Source organism: Thunnus thynnus, chromosome 2 (genome assembly GCF_963924715.1).
Source record: "Thunnus thynnus chromosome 2, fThuThy2.1, whole genome shotgun sequence".
Lineage (NCBI taxonomy): Eukaryota > Metazoa > Chordata > Actinopteri > Scombriformes > Scombridae > Thunnus > Thunnus thynnus.
The window spans coordinates 8260719-8280652 of NC_089518.1; the positions used below are offsets into that span (position 1 = coordinate 8260719).

At 40.0% G+C, this 19934-nt stretch overlaps 1 protein-coding gene and 1 long non-coding RNA gene across 3 annotated transcripts; one reads left to right on the plus strand and one right to left on the minus strand.

Moving 5' to 3' along the window:
- Window positions 1–225: 225 nt before the first annotated feature.
- On the plus strand, window positions 226–16977 carry LOC137191599 (disintegrin and metalloproteinase domain-containing protein 28-like). 2 transcript variants are annotated; one of them, XM_067601828.1, is made up of 21 exons: window positions 226–575; window positions 4076–4164; window positions 4336–4412; window positions 4837–4915; window positions 5110–5186; window positions 6901–7084; window positions 7260–7322; window positions 7647–7718; window positions 7968–8137; window positions 8761–8842; window positions 9642–9775; window positions 10098–10275; window positions 11733–11822; window positions 12326–12521; window positions 12698–12803; window positions 13008–13164; window positions 13256–13336; window positions 14531–14624; window positions 14751–14853; window positions 14938–15039; window positions 16285–16977. In XM_067601828.1, exons 1-21 carry the CDS (start codon window positions 518–520, stop codon window positions 16289–16291), a joined length of 2199 nt encoding a protein of 732 aa, XP_067457929.1. In that variant the 5' UTR covers window positions 226–517; the 3' UTR covers window positions 16292–16977. The 2 variants fall into 2 exon arrangements, with proteins under 2 accessions (XP_067457929.1, XP_067457938.1); XM_067601837.1 differs by lacking the exons at window positions 14531–14624; window positions 14751–14853; window positions 14938–15039 and having other exon boundaries at window positions 227–575; window positions 16285–16970.
- On the minus strand, window positions 16644–18815 carry LOC137191604 (uncharacterized). Its single transcript, XR_010930419.1, has 3 exons — window positions 18518–18815; window positions 18267–18308; window positions 16644–17991 (listed from the first exon to the last, which is right to left on the minus strand). It is a non-coding gene; the product is annotated as an uncharacterized lncRNA (long non-coding RNA).
- Window positions 18816–19934: the final 1119 nt, after the last annotated feature.

The window sequence follows — 19934 nt, forward strand, 5'->3', positions numbered from 1 at the left end:
GGAGCATCAAAACCGCATCAATTTTAGTGTCCTTATTTGGCAAAGGTTGTGAAGCTTAATGATGTTGTGACAGAAGTGTAACAAGTGATGTGTAGAGAAATTATTGAGTAAATCCGTCACAACACAGGATGAGTCAAACTGCTGATTTAGGTCATTTATGAAAAATACAGTAGGTCAAATTAAATCAAACAAAAAGGTAGGAACATTTAAACTTCTGTCAATAAATGTATATTATCTCCTTCTCTAAAATACTGCTGATAAAACCTGAACAGTATGCTTGTATGTAGGAGACTATCAGTTAAGATGTGACCACAACACCACAGTTTTCTGCCTGCATTCCTGGAGATAAGTAAGGGTGTATTCAGGCCGCTTGTGAGCATGGTGTAAATCTGTCGACAATAAGGAAGTGGTGGGGGGGGACATACTGTCTTGCAGCAAGACAGTATGCAGATAGAAAGCATAAAGCCTGATCAGAGCACCGATCTGCTCTGTTACAGTGACTGTCTGCACTTGGATAATGACGCATGCACTCCTACTGTGGGCCCTCATCCTATATGCCTCACTCAAGCCTTCAGGTAAGTCGCTGGATACTGTTACCTCCACTGTGCAATGGTTAATTAATAACTAAAGCCTAAGTTTATCCTCTCTAATTTATTCAAAATAAGTACTTTAGTACTTTACATAAGTACTTTCATTTGTGTTTAGAGTGTCATGTAGGTTTCTGTTCCTGCGTATAAAGTAAGAAGTGTTCTGAACCACTAGATCCGATTAGATCTAACAAATTGTATTGTAAATTAAATGGACACGTCTGTTCATCATGATTTAAAAACCATAACCACATGTAACTTCAGTTTCAGTTACTGAAAGTATCGTAATATAGAGTAGGGGTGTCAAACTCATTTTAGCTCAGGGGCCACATGGAAGAAAATTTATTCCCAAGTGTGCCGGACCGGTAAATCATGGCATAATAACTTAAAAATAACGAGAACTTCAGATTGTTTTCTTTGTTTTACTTTGGTCCAAAATAGAACAAGCACATTCTGAAAATGTACACATCACAAATAATCCTCTTGACAAAACACTTAGTTGAAAATTCTGAGGAAAAAATTGGTGCAATTTTAAGAACACAATGCCTCAGTGATTGGAACTTAGACTTTGTCTCAGTGTATTTACAAAGCCATTCAACTTTAAGTCACAGCCTATCTGGGATTGAACAAAATACTAAATAAATAAAAATAAATAAATAAAACAACTCTTCTATGTATCAAATACCTCATTTGTCATTTCCACATATTAATCCTGTGCTAACTGAACAAACCATACAAACTGAGGTAGAAACTATTCAAGAAGGTTGAGTTACTCCCTACCTTGTAGGCTACACTATTAATTGATAGAAAAATAAAAGCTGTGCAATGCATGAACAATTTCAACCACCAAACTTATGAACTGAAGTGACTGATATTATCACACACTGTTCATTTTCTTTAAATTTCCACAGAAGACAATCATTTTCACAGAACTATATCAGGATGCAGTGTCTCATGCAGCATTTTAAGTGGGGTCATCTATTGTTTATTTTGCTCCTGAAACCTGGGATCTTTTAGCTTTCACAGGTGTCACATCCTGAGTGGCAGCCAATTTCAGGATGTTATTCGAGTGCTTGTGCGTGAGCCTTGAGCGCAGCTTTGTTTTATTGATGCTCATTGCAGAGAAAACCTGCTCACAAAGATATGTGGTTCCAAAAATGCACAACACTTTTGCAGCAAGAGCTGTCAAGTTGGGGTAACCTGGCAATAGATACTGATAAAATGTGTCCAAGCCAGCTGCAGCAAATTTCCCCTTCAAATCTGAGTCACACTGCATGTCTATTATTTCAAGTTGGATGTTGACGAGCAGATCAGAGGCATTCACGGTGAATGGCGAGCAAAAAGTCTTTCTCCAGTTCACCAAAAATCTGAAAGCGTTGCTCAAAACGCTTCATAAGCCAAGCAGAATGAGCAGGAATTACTTTAAACACATTGTTGATGTTGTGACACACTGTCGAAGCTGGACTTTAGATCACAACAAAGCCACCACCCTCTCTGGTGCTACTCCGTACCTGGCTGACAGGTAACCATGACTCAGAGTGACTTATTTCCTTTCAAGCAGATTGAGTGGGAAGTTCTGTCCTTGCAAAAAAAAGTCATTAATTTGGTGAGACAACGTCATGTAAAGATGACTGGGGGAAAGTCAAACAAATCTAGATAAGACACAGGTACAGTCGAAACTGTAGAAACTGAAACTTGTGATACTCTTTCTAATGTATCAGTCGCAATTTCTGATAAAAGATGGTACTATAAAGAGGTATGTTTTGTTTCCTACCTCATTCTCTGGTTTCATCTCACTGGTACTGTGAGATAACACTTTCAATATAGCAAACACAATATAAACTAAAATCATACAAACAAAATACAGTATGCACTGTGTATAATATAAAGTCATACACATTTCCCTGCTCAGTAAACCTTTTGTGTTCCTACTGATAAGAATATCAAAGGGTCCCTCCAATGATAGCTGGTTTCCACGACAGAGCTTCAGGCACTGTGTTGATACTGCATATACCTCATATTAATGTGTCATTGGTTAATAAACAGAGACAATAGAAAACCCCATAATTACTGGACAGGTTGGTTGCCCAAGTGTTTCAGCATAACCAGAGACATCTGAGGCCATGCAGGCAACAATCTTGGTCTAATCTGCCCTGATCCTACCTCTAATATGCTGTGAAGCATGTATAAATAAGTTATTCTACAGCTAACTTCCCTCTAAAGCAGCAGTTCCCAACCTGGGAACCTCCAGGGACCCCCAGGGCTCCTCCTTCATTGACTATAAGTTAGCCCAATGACAGAATGTATAAGAATGACTATTCTGTTCATAGGTTTCACACTCTTTACTGTTAATCTGCCAATCTAAAAGACAGGTTTTGTTACTGTTCGACAGAGCCAGCCATTTCCCTCTGCTTTCAGGTGTTGCGCTAAGCCACACTAACCAGCAGACATGAGAGTGGTATTGATACTGTCATTTAACTCTCAGCAAGAAGGTGAATAAGCGTATTTTCCAAAATATCGAACTATTCCTTTAACATAGTCTTTTGAAGTTGAAAATAAATGTCTATGGGTAACTTAATGGACAAATGCACTTGTCTGCTGTTCATTTTCAGCTCAAATACAGAGGAGACTGTCCTCACAAGAAAATCAACCACATTTGCTGCCCAAATACAACCTGTGGTTACATTTACCAGACAAGGACCTCAAGCGCCAGCAGTTGCAGCATGCTGTTGTTATTGCACTGCAAGAGCTTGTTGGGAGCAGCTCTGGGTGGGCCAACAAATCATGGGATTTTGACATGCGTCACGTTGATTTGTTTTACCAATTACGATCTTTCCCTAACCTTAGTAGTACGGTAGTAGTAGCCTAACGACTAGTTCTTCTTTTAACCATGACCACAAAATCATGATCTTTGGAAGGAAGTGACAAACTCTGTGTTTTGTTGTTTAGTTTAGAAAAAATGATGGTACACAGACAGGTGGGCGAACCTTATTAGCATGGCTTAGTTGGTGCAAAGACTGGACACAGGGAAACTGCTAGCCTAGCTGAGTTGACCATGAAAAATATACCTATTGTTGACGAAGTGAAGTAGAAGAGTGTGTATGTACATGTTGTATGCTGTGTTTGGGCACTTGGGTGAATACAGATATGTATGTATGTGTGTAGTAGTATATAACACAGACATGTGTGTATATGGATGTATATATTCCTTCTGGAGGTGACGATAGATGACTAGAAGTTTACTCAAAGACTAAATTAAGGCCCACAAGCACCGCTGTTTTAAATTGTTCTTTTTGTGCATATGTATATGAATATCTAAAAAATAAACAAATGAAAAACTGGAAAAGGGCTTTTTGTAAAATATCCAAAATAAAAAAAAAAACAATGCAGCTAGAACTTTGACTACTTCTTGTTTATAACACTATAACGTCAAATGAGCACATTCTTCCTTTTCACAAAGCAATATGATGTGTGTTGTATCTCCACAGAAAGCCATGGTCCTGAGGCTGATGAGGTGAAGGACTATGAGGTGGTTCGACCTGTCAGACTTCACACAGTCAGAAAAAGACATGCAGAGGTACCATGTTTCTCCAACAGTTATATTGTTTACTACATTTGAATGTAGCAAAGTTTGTGCTGATTTTGCTTACACTGCAGAATCAAGTTATGGTTGACATTGGTTATGGGAAACATAAAATGAATAAAAGAATGAATTACTAAAAGCACAATGTTAAATCTGTCTCCGCAGCACCTCAGGCCAGAGACTATTAAGTATGCAATGACGGTGGGAGGAAAAGACATTGAAATGCAACTAGAAAAAAATAAGTAAGTTCTTTCTTCCCTCAAGGCACACTTCTGTAAAGTACCAGGAATAAAAGATATACATAATGGTAAGATAACCAACTTTCAAGGTAATCCAGTATTAAAGGATTACTTGAATATTAATCTCTTGAGCATGAAGAGTAGACACTGTCTCTCAAAAGAGACATGAATAGTTGCACTGTTGCTGGTTCACTAAACTTCCTGATGCCTGAGAAAAAGCAAGTCTAAACATGTTAAGAGGTGTAGCCAGTGTTGAAAGCAATGTTTCAGTGCAACTCCCTGGCTTTACTTTTCTTGTTCGTTCTTACAAAACGTGTGGTTTTCACATCATTGGTTTTTATTTAAAGCATTGGACACATTGAAAACCAACTCAACATTTCATGGCATGGCATGATGTACATTCATTTTTACACCTTTTCATCATCAGTGAATTACTCACCAAAGACTACACTGAGACTTCCTATCGAGAGGACGGAACTCAAATCACCACAACTCCAAATGACATTGTAAGTATTTGCATTTGTAGTCAACTTTCAGTTCCACATATACTGCTGGGATGTGACAAAGACCATGTTCCATGAATATTTACCTAACTGTTGAACAATCATATGAGAATGAATGCTAGAAAAATACACTGGATTACGATAGATTGGAATTTCCTATTTGATTATACAGACATAACATCCTCATGTCTTTCCAGGATCACTGCTACTATCATGGCAGGATTGTGAATGACAACAAATCATCAGTTAGCATCAGTACTTGTGATGGACTCAGGTGAGCTCTCGAACCATCTTTAAATTTAAATTTCATACTGTATTTTCTCAATAGTGGCCGGGGTCTTTATTTACCTCAACTACCAGGCCTTTATTGGAGGTAGGCTTATATTAGAGAGAGGCCTTTATTCCTAATTCCCTCTATTTGATAAGTATATTTGCTCATATTTTAGTACAAAGCCTCCCTGTTTTCTGATCTGCTTCAGTTTGCTCTGTTAATTTTTTATTACTGCATTATGTCTTTTCCAGTATCTGATTCTTATCGGGTCAGTGTCAAAAGGTCTTGCAGCTTTCGCTCCTTAAATTTCCTCCGCAAACTGCAAAACTCTCTCTTTGAATTTGACGTCAACTTCCGTCTGGTTGGTGCCATATTCGCTCTCTACAGTGTTGTGGCATTGGTGTTATGGAAAATCTAGTCACTGACACTTGCACAGGTCCTATATGGTACTTCAAATATAGCTACCGCCATCTTGTGGCACTTGTATATTACTACAAACCACAGTCACATTATAACAGGCACCAAGAAGAGTGGGGCAGACATTTCTTTTCATTTGATAACATAAAAGTAAAGTTAGGCTTTGCTGTCAGTATCCCAACTCATTTAAAAAAAAAAGGACGAGAGAAAAAGAGGGGGAGGGGGCTAGAGAGTGAATGAAGAGATGGAGCTGGTAAGAAAGCAGTGAATCAGATCAGTAAAAAAAATATTCAGTTGTTTCACAACAGTTACTTTCTAGAGTACAAATAAACACACCCACACCCACACCCCCCCACACCCCCGCACACCTCCGCACACCCCTGCAGTGGTGCGCAGCAACACCTGATTTGGTCTGAATACAGCCTCAATCCATCCTTGTTTTTTCCCTCCCCGGCCTGTATTTGGGGCCGGCCTTTCATGTTCATGTCGACCACACCCCCGGCCATTATTGGAGACCCGGCTTTTAACTATTAGAGAAAATACGGTAACTCGTAATAATACCTACTCACATTACAAACAGAATTAATGAAGATAACCTGAAGATAAGCCTATTGATTGAATTAAACCTCAAGGGAGGAAACTGTTTTTCAGTCTGTATTGAGGCTCAAGCTAATACTGTGCTAAGCTACTGCAGAGGCACAACACTGACCTATAATCACCATTTAAGTTGAAGTTGTTAGCAAGCCGTTATTATACACATCCAGAAGAAATGGAACAGCATGGACTCATGCTTCTGTACACCTGTACATAAGCACAAGTACACATAAGACCAATATTCATTCTCCTTTTAGCTCTGCGTTGCTCACCGCCAACTCCTGAGAAAAAATATCCGGCTTTTTATAGCTGATAAATGCTCCACGATATTCACCAGCTAGTCAGTAACCTTGTCTGATCTTCAGTGCCGCGCAGGTAACTGTTAGTGTAACTCACAGGACTTTGCGCTAATGAGAGCAGTGTCCTAACAGATACTAAAATGCTCTGTAGAGCTGGGCTGAGCAGCATAGCTGACATTCCAACTTCAAACTTACCATCCCAGCCTATTGCTACAAGATACAATACGCTAGCTAACAAGTCTACTGTATTCATATTTTGAGTTCCATATTTTCTGTACACTGTGTGTTTGTAAGATGTCTTACCTGTTCTCAAAAGAAGAAAAAGGTCTGTCTTTTGGCTCATCAATGGGTTTCTACCTCAAAGCAATGTCTGTAGAACTAGTCTGACTGGCATGATCTTGGTTTAGGGGTTATTTCAGAACGGCTGCCCAGAGGTACCTGATTGAGCCCCTGTCTGGTGATGATGAGGGGGATCATGCAATAATGACATTCGGTAACCAGAGTTCCACACCTGCAGTGTGCGGTGTCACCAACACCTCCTGGAGCACCGACTTCGAACCACCAACAAGCCGCAGTCGCTCCAGATCGGCGGTATAACCCCATCACTTCCATGACACCCCAATAGCCGACATGTACACCCTAAATGTGACATTAACAAATACATCAGAAAAATAACACATCATTCAGTAGTCTGAAAAGACAAATCTGGCCATTTTAAAGCTGAAGGAGTGCATTATCTAATCAACTTTATTTTTTTGTCTTTCAGGGTATATCTGTTGTCCAACGACAGAAATACCTCGAGCTCTACCTTGTTGCTGATAACCGTGAGGTAAGATGTAGTAACATGGAAATTTACTATGAATGCCAGAAAGTGTTGGAAAACAGGAAAAAGTTTGTTGCAAATGTTTTTGTACTCTGTGAAACACATGACCTGACTTGACCACATGATGTTAGCAAATCTCACCTGCATGGCACTGCAAGCACAAAATGCTCTCAATTTCTTGACTATTTGGACTGGGTCTGATTAGAATAACACATTGGTATCTTGGTCAAAGTCAGTGTATCATCATACATCATGTGGATATCCCATAATGATTCAACTGCTGAGAAACAGGATGTGACCATACTCTAACATGATGACATGGTGTTACAGTATGTGAAAATGGGGCGAGATCAGACAGAGGTGAGAAAAAGGATTTTCGAAGTTGTCAACTTTGTCAACATGGTGAGTCAGTTCTGTTGCTAATTCTCTGCAAATTTTTAGGCATAAATGAAACGTATTCAGCTGCAATTTAGGTGTCATTATTGTTATGGTATTCAGTCTCTAGATCTTATTTATTTTTATTACATTTCAGCCAGAGATTTTCAAGCAATAAACCTAAAGGTTTTCAGATAACTTGGTCTCCGTGTTTGAACAAAATAAACATGAATAGATACTGCCTTACTGGTGATCTCATGCCGGTATTGTTCGCAGGTTTACAAACCCATGAGGACTTTTATTGCACTGGTGGGGCTGGAGATCTGGTCCAATCGTGACTTGATCTCTGTGACTCCCCCAGCTGGGGCCAACCTCGATGCTTTCATGAAGTGGAGGAACTCTGACCTGGTCAAGAGGAAAAAGCATGACAACGCACAGCTCATCAGGTCTGAAGAGCACTTCTAAGTACAACCAAAAAGTCTCAAGATGTCTCTAATGTTTCATGTATTAAATGTGTGGCACAGAAAAAGATTTGCATACTACCAACTAACTACTTACATACTAACTCATTTTCACTGTGTTGTGGCTCTGGTAACAAATAGTTGGAAGTTTAGATAGTTTAAATAGCAGGAAGCTTGAGCTCTGTTGCGTATCCTAAAAGTTTACATATTTATATTTATTTTAAGTTTACATATCATGCTTGTACAGAGAATCATGTGAAGTGAAGGTCAAACAAGGGGAAAAGCCAGTGTGGTTCGATGGCCTCGGTTGGCCTTGATAAGACGAACAAACATGTATTTGAAAGTGCTTTTGGCTTACCAGAGCTGACACCCTGAATCATAAGTGTACGTCATCGTCACAAGAAACTGTCTTTCCAACCACAAACCATATTGGTCATTGTGGAACATGTTAAAGTTTGACACTGAACCAAGCCCTGTAGAGCCAGTTTCATGTTTACGTTGCCAGTCATTTCATACCCAAATCAAGCCTCTCTGAGAGAGAGAGAGATATGGTTTTCTCACAATTCATATTCAAAGGGTTTCTTGTCCTTTCATTCCTTGTCTTTCAGTGCTATTGACTTTGAAGGAGCAACTGTGGGACTGGCCTTCATTGGGACTCTGTGCTCAGGTCATTCTGTTGGGGTAATACAGGTAAGCTGGTCCAGGGAGACAAGAAGAAGACTTGTTCCATCTGTTATTTGGATGCTATGTATCTTGTACATCATACTCTTGACTGGGCATAATATTTAGCTGCCATTATTATTTTTAGCCATGGTAGTGTCGTGGCTCTTGGCATGGTGATCTCCATACTTTTCATCTAGCGTCACCATGATGATCACCACCAATATGTTTGATCCACTTTATTTTAGGATTCACATTATTTTTAAATGCAGCCCTTATTTTAGGCTACTTGAAATGAGAAATGAACATTTATTTGCGATTAGAGTACTTATTATTTATATCATCTGTGTATAATAGAATGTTAGTTTCTTTCATGTTGTAGGTGTATATACTCATTCACACCTCACACCAACTGTATTCATTTTTCTATGCGTATAAGTAGTAGTGGGAGGCCAATCAATGAGCCCCTTCCAAACAGGCATGTTTTGATTGAGCACTGCACTTTAAAGAGGAAGTGTCACGTCTTTTCACATGACGCCTCTGAAACTCTTCTCATGTAGTGTTGCACACGTCTAGACACTGTCATGGAAATAGGGGAAACCCGAAAATCCAAAGAAACCCGAAAAAACATTACTGTGGTTACAATATCGGGAAACAAAGCAGATTGAGGAAACAGATATATTCTTATCATGTATTAGCAAGGAAACCACAGTGCATGCTTGTTTTAAAAGCACGTAAATCACTGATAATACCCCCCGACCCCCTCCCTCTTCATTAAGTATAATTTATAGGGTTCCACTCATTAAACTGGTGATTGGTTACCTCTCAGGATCACAATAATCGGGCCATTGCAGTGGGAGCGACACTGGCCCATGAGATGGGCCATAACCTGGGCATGGACCATGATGATTCCAGCATCTGTGCTTGTTCTGGGGATAGCTGCATCATGGCTGCAGCCCTCAGGTAAGACAAGTCATTGCAGAGACTCAATCTCTATTTTTAGAAATATGTAATGACAGAGTTTTAATATATCATAAGCTTCAGATGGGGTCAGGCCAAAGAGCAGCGATGTTCAAAAAATCACCAGGAATTCTCTAGAAAATATTGCTCTCTTGCTTTTACCTGACCATTGTTTGACATATACTTGTCAAACCCAAAGTTATAACCATTTTCTGGGAAGCTTTGTTTGAAAGCTAAAGGAGGCAGACAAGACATCATGGCATTCACGGTCCCACCTCTGTCTCATTGTTCAAAGTTGACAAGGAGAATGTATGTTTTTCCCCAGCTGGAACATCCCTCGCTCTTTCAGTAGCTGCAGCAGCAACAACTATGAAAAATACCTGATGAGCCGCAGCCCCAGCTGCCTGCTGGACAAACCAGACTACCTGAGTCTGGTGGCTCCTTCAGTCTGTGGGAACGGTTTTGTGGAGAGAGGAGAGCAGTGCGACTGTGGAACTGTGGAGGTAAATGAACTCATTTGACTTTGACTTGACTTTCTATTATTCCATTGATTCCTTTTAGGGACTTTTTTTTCTTGCATGCATCACTAACATTATATTGTGAAAAGTCATGCTGAATAAGGAACAAACATGGGGAAGCTGCCTTGCAAAGTTTCATTGAATTTGGAAACTTTCAAAATAATGTGATTTACATAGAATTTACATAAAATTGAAAGTAAGAAGCTGAAAGAGGTTTTAGTTTATGCAGCTATTCTCCCTGTTCTACTCTCCAAAAATATTTACTCTCCCAAAGGTTTGTCAGTTATCAATAAGCTTTGCTCCTGCCCTTCAGTATTGTGTAAGCGACAATGTACAGCAAGCGGTCATTATTTTGAAATGAACCCTGACAGGGTGATGCAGGGTGCATTTCACAATAATGAACCACTCGCTGTACATCATCCCTTACATAACATGCAGAGGTTATTCAGGTGGTATCAGAGGTCTTATTGTAGCAATATAAAAAGCTCTTGAAGCTTACTCTAAATTTGCTTCCTTGGTGCTAATTTTTGAAACTTTGTCTGTGTTCAAGTCAGGATGTGTCTATTGAGGCTATTGTTTGAATAAGCGTCAACACCTTGTTTTCTTTGTCTGATCCTGAATCTTTTAGTTTGCTTTTTTGCCCAGAGGCATTAAGAGAATGGAGCTGTCAGACATGCACTAACACATTTCTAGAAAATTCAGAGTCTATCTTTCTACTCATGGCAGTATATTAATGTTGAACATTATGTGAACTAACATTCAGTTCTTGGTAACTAAAGTATTTACAGTGGACATCACAAGTTTACAAACCTTGATTTGGGGCTTCAAAATTAATTCAAAAGTCTATGACAGTGTTTTACTCCACCTAGATATCACTTGTAATATAGAGCAAGGCAGTAAAACAACTTGTATTTATCATAGAGAAGTACATTCTGGTGAAGATGATGCAGAGCTGTGAATTTGTTCAAACTTGCCAATTGTCCTTAACTTTGCCACTGCTGGTATTCAGCAGATGCACAAACCACAAGCTCAAACTGGGGATGTGAGGTGGGTGTTGTTGTTTGCAGCTTGCTATTTACACCAGACACCTGCACCACGCAGGAAAGTTTGCTGCCCTTCCAAGAAAAGCAATCAATCAAATATTAAGTTATTTATAAGACATACACTGCAGGACTCTAAAGTATTACATAATTTAATGGATAAATGCATTTTATGGTTTTGTACAGATGTACAGATGTCTGACACTTTCTCCAGATAATTAAAAGCAATTACCACAAGAATACTTATTAGAATTTAATTATTTTAAGAGAATAGAAACAAGTTTAAGTCCTAAGAGATTGTCAAGTAACATCAAATTCTGCCAATGTGTCTACCAAGTGTCAACAGCACAAGAAAGGGAGGGATTAATAACAACCTAATCAGTTTCTATGTTGTCTTCATAGGAGTGCAACAACCCGTGCTGCAATGCCACCACCTGCACCCTGAAGGAGGGTTCAAAGTGCGCTGAAGGCGAGTGCTGTGAGAACTGTAAGGTGAGTAAATATGAATTAATAGATGCTGTTCTACCTGCTGCCTGTTACCTTTTATTACCCTTTTTTCAAATGTTGATTTCTTTCCATGAAATCCGCGTTTACTGACGATTGTGAAGCGATCATTTAATGTGATACAGCCCTCTAGTGGATGTTTGACATATTACAAATATTTGAACTTTTACTGCTCCAGCAAAAAAAAAAACATCCTTAAAAAGAGATATACTGCTTCTACCTCATTGCAAAATTCAGGATCTATGAATATGCCAATATTTTTCACTTTACTGAGAAGTCCATTCTCAGTGTGTGTGCACTGGACCATGATTGGCTCCAAACTAGTTGTGATGTCACAAATCATGCTTGTAGATAGTCGACTTAAACTCAGATTTACAGTTTGCATACGGCATTGAAAAATAGAGCATTACAAACTTTACATGGACAAAAAAGTAACCTACATCATGACATGTAATTTGATCGATTGGCCCTCACCTCCCACCTCCCCACAGATCCTACCTCGATCCAGGGAGTGCCGGAGGAAGCAGGATGAATGTGATCTGGCAGAGTACTGTGATGGGAATAGGGCCACCTGCCCTGAGGACGTCTTTGCTGTAAACGGCCTCCCGTGTGATGAAGGCGTGGGATACTGCTACAACGGCCAGTGTCCACAGAGACCAAACCAGTGCATCAAGCTGTACGGATCAAGTGAGTGTCCTGTGCTTATATGTATGTTTCTTTGTACTGGGCTAAGTAATCTTTCCAGTATGTCATTTAACATTACACTACTGTGCTAAAGGAAATAGATAACAGTTTAATGGGATACCACAAAAACAGTCATTTAAGTTGTTATTAAAAAAGATGTAATCTATTTCTGTCATCAGGTGCTATAGAGGCCCGTCCTGGCTGCTACCAACAGAACACCAGAGGAACCTACTATGCCTTCTGCAAACGTCCCTCAAAGGCTCAGTATATCCCCTGCCAGAGAGAGTGAGTCTGAGCAAAACATACAGTGGGATAGTTATTCTGCAGGGCCTTATTAGTATTCTTACTGTAGTAGTTCATCACCTTAATATGCAATATCAAGTGAAATAAAATATCTGTGTTAGAATGATTATTTTTTTGCAGAATAAGTTGGAATATTGACTCTGAAGTGAACATGAACACATGTTGATCCTGTCTTTCCTTTTGCAGAGATGTGTATTGTGGGAAGCTCTACTGTGAGAACGGCAATGCAAACCCAAACTATGGGCGCATGGTCAGGGTCGGTAACTGCAAGGCAGCTTTCTTTGAAGACAACACCAGTGACTACGGCCAAGTGGACACTGGGACTAAATGTGGGGACGGAAAGGTAGCAGGCTGCATTAGTTTCCTCTATGTTACATTATTCAGTGTTTGTGTTCATCATGTTCACCTGTTTGAAAATCTTTTCTTTTTTAAAGGTGTGTAGCCAGAATGAGTGTGTGGATCTACAGACAGCTTACAAAAACACAAACTGTTCAGCAAAATGCCCCGGCCATGCTGTAAGTAGACTACATACAAACACTGCTCACTCAGTCTTACATCACCATCACTAAATGCAGAAACTATACACGAGTGAATCTTGTGGACCTGCTGCATAGTCTCATTAAACAAAACATACTGAGTGCAAGAGGAACAACATGTGAAAATTAAAGCTGCAAGCAGCGTTGGTCGGGACCTCGCACTTTGGCCCGTCCGGATCAGATCCTTTTGCTTTTTAAAAATGAGGGATATTTCTCACAAGTGTGGTGTGCTTTTATTTTGCTCCTCCTGTGATTTTATAATGAGTGTGTATTACGGGATATTTCACAGCACTGAGGGAGTGACATCACCAGGAGCAGTTGGAGAGGAGGATTTTAGAGAACACTTCTGGTGAAATATCCTCATAAATCCCATGACTTTGGCCAAATCTAACATTAAAAATCCTATTTTAGTAGGAAATTTCATGGCAAATCCATTGATACAGGTTTGAAAGTGGTCAGACTTACAGTTGAGATGTCAGAAGCCTCTGTTTGACACAAAGTTCATGCCTCCCCATTGGTTTACATTGTAAGGGTGATGTGGCACTGCAACTCTGAGGGCTTATAAAACCCAAACCATTCGAGTTATTACAAAGTTTTTAACAACTTTTTTTCAGCACAGTGTCATAAGTCATTTATTAAAGTTTGAAGCTGATACCATGAAAGCCCTCAGAGGAGATAGCGTTTGTTTGGGGGCCAAAATTGGGGCAAAGTCTTATTTTGAAAGGCTAATTGCGGATTTCCTGTTAGATTTAGGTCAGGGGTGTCAGCATACGATTTGTAGGTCTTGATGTGACGAATAATTGAGTTTTGGTTTGATCTCTCTACGACATTCCTACGGGCCATGGCGGCCATATTAGTTACATAGGTGACGCTATAGAGCACATTTTGGCTCTTTGGGGGTTAATTTTTACATTTGATCAAATTTTTCACCAGACCTGATGTGCGTGCCAAATTTGGTGAGTTTTTGAGCATGTTTAGGGGGTCAAATTTAGGGTTTAAGTGGCGTAATAATAAAGAAACAAACAACAAACAAACACACGAAAAACAATAGGGTCCTCGCCCTTAGGCAGGGACTACTGTTTTACAGTAGTCCTCTGTCTTTTGGGCTCGGTCCCTAAAAATACTGAAATATTATAATTTTGAAAAAAAAACAATGTCCTTTGTGTTCTTCAGGTCTGCAATCACAGAAGTGAGTGTCAGTGTGAGCCTGGTTGGATTCCTCCTTACTGCGATTCACAGGATGAAGCTTTCAGTTCTCTTTCTCCTGGTACTTACAGTCATGCATTAGCAAGCACAGTATAATAAATATGTACCTTCAGCATACCTAATATGGAATTTGAATCACTGTATTATTAAGGTGCAGATGAAATTGATATTTAAACTATTTCTGCAGGAGGGGCTGCTACCATCGCAAGGACAGTGCTGGTGCTTCTGGGTGTCATTGCTGGTGTTTTGGGGTTCTTTTGGAAAAAACGACAGAGTCCCAAGTTGCCAACGTAAGTAAATAAGCATCATCCCTCTTGCAGGTCATGGTCTGGCGATGTTACTGTACACTCATCTTTGCTCTATTTCTATAACAGTGCACGCACCCAAAGGAATCAGCCAGCAGCAGAAAACTCTGCTTACCGCCTTGACAAAGCTCCAGTTCCCAGCCAACCCACAAAGTCTGAACAAATTACAGCGTAAGAAGAAAATGTAAACTGCAATGATGCCCATCTCCATGTCTTCATAACTACTATTAATGCCTCAGAAGAAGAGTGCAGACAAGATAATGATCTCATCCTTTTGGAGTGTGAAAGTACATTTACTCAAGTACTGTACTTAAGTACAGTTTTGAGGTACTTGTACTTTACTTGAGTATTTCTGTGTGATGCTACTTTATACTTCCACTCCACTACATTTATTTGACAGCTTTAGTTACTCTTCAGATGAAGATTTGACACAATGGATAATATAACAAGCTGATGAAACCAGTGGTTTCCAACCTTTTTGGCTTTTGACATCTTATATAAAGCAGTGTGTAGTCGGGGTCACATTTCACATGACTATGAGTTGTTAACAGCTCCACCAAATAGTGATTTTTCCCTCTAAACTTCTCACATCAAACTAGCTAACTGTATATAAAGTAGTTGAAACTAGCTCCACCTCCAGCAGCTACAACATTAACATGCTGCTCTAACACGGATGCTTCACTATTAATAATCTAATGATGTCATATATAATAATATATCAGTCAGAGGGACCAAACCACTACTTTAACTGCAATACTACAAGTACATTTTGCTGCTCATACTTTTACATAAGTAGGATTTTCATGCAGGAGTTTTACTTGTAATGGAGTATTTTTATATGGCTACATTGGTACTTTTACTTGAGTTAAGGTCTGATCTGAATACTTCTTTCACCACCAGCAGCAAACAGTTATTTTACACATCCAGCAGACAGGGAGCAAAATTAGTGTTCATTTGAAGTTGTGTTTTTGGACACCTGATGAATCTAAAGCCAATATTCAATATGGCTCTTAATCTGTTAAATGCTTCACTATATTCACCAGATACTCACTAACTTTGTCTGTCTGTAGTTTGCTGGGATAGTAGCATACGATTAGTTTTTAGGGGCTTTTTCTCAGAAAACAGCTGCCTGCTGCTGTCGGAAACAACACTTGTGAGAGTGGAAAAAGTGACACTGAACCAAAACAGTCGATTTTGGGCCATAAAATCAAAACAATTAGCTAAAAAATGCTAAAGAGCTCCAAAGAACTAAAGGGGAACTGCAGTCGGGTGATAATTATCTGTAGGTTCAAGTGACCTCTGCTACAAGTAACCTCTTTCACATCACATACAGTCATTTGATCCATTGTTCATATTAGAATATTGATTATTGCAGCTTGATGGTTTGTGAATTAATGCATCTTTTTTGTCCACTAGGCTCTGAGGCCAGTACCTCCACAAAAGGTCTGATGTCTGACACAGTGCCACCCAATGGTAAACTTTGGGAAACTCACATCTGTCTGCTGCTCCCAACGAGCAGCTGCTGGCGACTGAAGAGAGGAAGCGCCCCGTTTTTATTAAGGGATCCTGTCATGAGTGTTTCCTGTGCAGTCTGAAGTGTGATTGTACCAGTGATGTGCAGACTGCACAAGGACAAAATTGGGCTTTTAATTGTTACTTGCATGCACTGAGGGCTTGTTATTACAGGGATGAACTTTTTGTTTTTAAAGCACTTTTTTATACTTTAGGGTTAGAGATGCAATGAGACATAGGTATGGCCCTAAATGTGAACCATATAATTTTATATTCTTTATCTTTTATTTTGTCGCAGAAATACAGAGTAATATTATTACATAATATTGCACATGACTGCATTTATTTGTCCAACAGTACTGAGTGACTGGAGTAACATTTACATATTAATATAACCAAAACAAATATCCACATTTGCTTTAATGAACCTCAATCTTATGGTCTAAAATTTTTATCGCTAACCTATATGACCTTATATGAGTTGGTTTACTTACTGCAAAAATATGTTAGCTGTGATCTTGAAGGTGATTTCACAATAAACAACTTTCAACCCTGTTAACTACACTCAGTAGCAGAGTTGCATGTCTCCCATTTGTCACAGAGACATTTCTGTATGAAGACATTTGAGTTGATGTTAGCACTGTTTTCAGTATGTATTATTCTACAGTATTTCATCACTTAAGAGAACTCAGACTGTCAGCAAACACATGCAGTATGAGATAAAACTGACTAATACTGTCTGTACTGCTGATGGAGAAATTAAGAAACATACTTTAAGTCACAAGAGTAAATCTGTTGAGACAGATAGGTACTCCAGCTGACGGAGACAAGAATAATCATTCAACAGGGTTGCATCATCTGAAATATACATATGTTGTGTTCTGTAAAATATCACACAAATTATCAAAAATTACTTAATACACTTTACACTTTGAGCTGGAATCTGCTTTCTTCAAACATAATAGAAAGCAATATGAAAAGAAAAAATGTTTACATCTTTTAGTCATGCTGGCAGCAGGGCTCTATGAATGGCAATGTTGGTGCTCCAACATCAGGTGGGAAAGAGAGTTCCCAACACAGCCCATGTGTGCCGCAGTATCATAGCACTTCACTAAAAAGTCATCCATAATGTGATATATAATAATAATAATAACACTGGGGCCTGGGACAGGGACCCTCAGGTTGCAAGACTTCATCGAGTGACACAATCAAGGGGGCAATAGGCAGCTCCACAGCTGGCATCTGACCCAGGCCATAAGTGCTGGCCTCCTGCATGAAAGCCAAGGCCCTGACATCAGAGGTGTGGTGATAAAGGGATTAGGGGTCTGGCCATTATTTGTGAAGCTCCTCAATGTAAGGCTGAGAGGGTGGCACAGCAAACATAGCCTGTGGTGGGACCCGCCTAACTGCACTTGCACTACCTGGGGCACCTGCCGTCGGGGCCTCATCCAAGCCTAAGTGCACCAGTGCCCCAACCACTGGCTTAACCGTCGCTGAGGCAGCCGTTGAGTCCACCCTGCACTCGCTTCCTGACCGCTGGTCGGAAGCCAGGCCTGTCCTCACAGAACTGGGTACAGGTAGCCCTCATAGACAAGGCATCCTCATCCCAACCTGATGGGGTAAGAGTAAAAAGAACTGGTTAACCAGGAGTGAAAACATTTTCTCAGTAACAGGAAAAACACAACCTGCTTCTATCCTAAAAAATATGGTGGGTGCCCCCACTCAAAGCAAAACATCTCCCACAGCAACAAGACAGACTAACTGACTGGCAGCACCCTGCTAGACTAATAACACAAGTGACTAACCAACAGGGAGTGAATAACTCATTTATTACCTCCACAGTAATCACAACAACAAAAAAAATCCCACAAGCTGAAACCACTTACTGTGGAGCAGTCGCTCTCTTCACCAAACCAAGGAGGCACCTGCTGTAATGAACGAAAGCACTTGTTCAGAAAAAAATTGCAACTGAGAAGTCATGCACAATAACGGAAAAAGACAGCACGGGCAGGCACATAGCCCAGCGACAATAAACTACAAAGGAGACCTGAAAACCATGTTAGGGTTATGGGAGAGAAATAAATAGAGAGAGACAATAAAAGCTAAGAATTTAACAAAGGGAGGCTGCTACACTTACCTTGCTTCACTCAGCTCTTCTTCAGAGTCAGAAGAAAAGACACCTGTCGTTATCCTACCCGCAGCAGACTAGCGAAAGCACCAGTCACAGCAGCTGAAGAGTCAGACAGCAGCCGTGACTGTCTAGTCCCTTGGAGGATGAAAAACTGTAGCTCCAACCATGCGGTTGCAGGGCTCCTTGCGAAAAGTCACCGGCTATTGTCTCACTGAAAATCAACCTGCATCCGTGTATCACCTGCCGCAAGTAGATAATATAATTTTTCATGATGACGAGGGCTTATATACGCCACGTCGTCCCACGTCACATGTGACTTTGTTGGCATTACATACTCGATCTGCACGAGACAGATAACATTCAGTGTTAAGCACTGCCTCTGGCGGCCAGGAAGAATGAAATACAACCAGACAAGCAGAGTCAAATCTAAGATTCTGACTTTTAGTTTGAGTGCAGTGTGGACAGTCACAGTGAGGCAATTGTTCAGTTAGGTCATGTCCTCTGTGAATGGAGTATCATGAAATGAACAGGCATCAATAAAACTGCATAAACAAGAGTTTACAACCATGAATGAAGCTACATAAACTATTCCAACCTACTATGTTTACCAAGATACAACAGACCCACCAAGAGTTCATAAAACTGTAGGTCATTTCATTCAGTGTGTGTGTTCAGTGATGATGCCTTTTCCCTTGGAATTTCTATTGAAGTTTGAGCTCTTTTTTTGTCTGTGGACCCATGAGTCTGTCTGTGCTTACAATGTAGTTCTTATTCTGATTATTCCCATCAAACTGCAAACATGCACCATTTGCGTCCTGTGTGTCGGTGGTTTTTACAAAGAAAAACCACCAAAGAGACTTGGTACTGAGAACAGTAAAAAAATTAATCACATGAACTGACTGTTGGTTAAATCAGTGTTGTACTCTATCAAAGGTAGGACAGATTTGATTAATATTAAGTTATCACACAGTGTTGCTTAAACTCTGGCAGGGCGAGCAACATGCTCCACCTACTGAGCCACAAACACTGACCCCTATGGAGACCTCGTGTCCTGAATTGTCCCGGTCTGCCGCTGAGGGAGCATGCACATTGGCCTTATTGTCTTCTGACACATTGTCTCTGCTGTGACTCCAAGCATGTGTTCAGTGGGTGAGGGACAGAGCAGCAGGGACGGAGCATCAAAACCGCATCAATTTTAGTGTCCTTATTTGGCAAAGGTTGTGAAGCTTAATGATGTTGTGACAGAAGTGTAACAAGTGATGTGTATGGAAATTATTGAGTAAATCCGTGACAACACAGGATGAGTCAAACTGCTGATTTAGGTCATTTATGATAAAAAAAGAAGAAGAAAGAAGTGGGTCAAATTCAATCAAACAAAAAGGTAGGAACTGAAACTTCTGTCAATAAATGTATGTTATCTCCT

Excerpts from the sequence above, each read along its gene's own strand:
- LOC137191599 (XM_067601828.1), top strand. The coding sequence starts at position 518 with ATGACGCATGCACTCCTACTGTGGGCCCTCATCCTATATGCCTCACTC. Across the intron at positions 12,804-13,007 it reads TATATCCCCTGCCAGAGAGA|AGATGTGTATTGTGGGAAGC; the intron begins GTGAGTCTGAGC and ends TTCCTTTTGCAG. Across the intron at positions 14,854-14,937 it reads CAGAGTCCCAAGTTGCCAAC|TGCACGCACCCAAAGGAATC; the intron begins GTAAGTAAATAA and ends TTTCTATAACAG.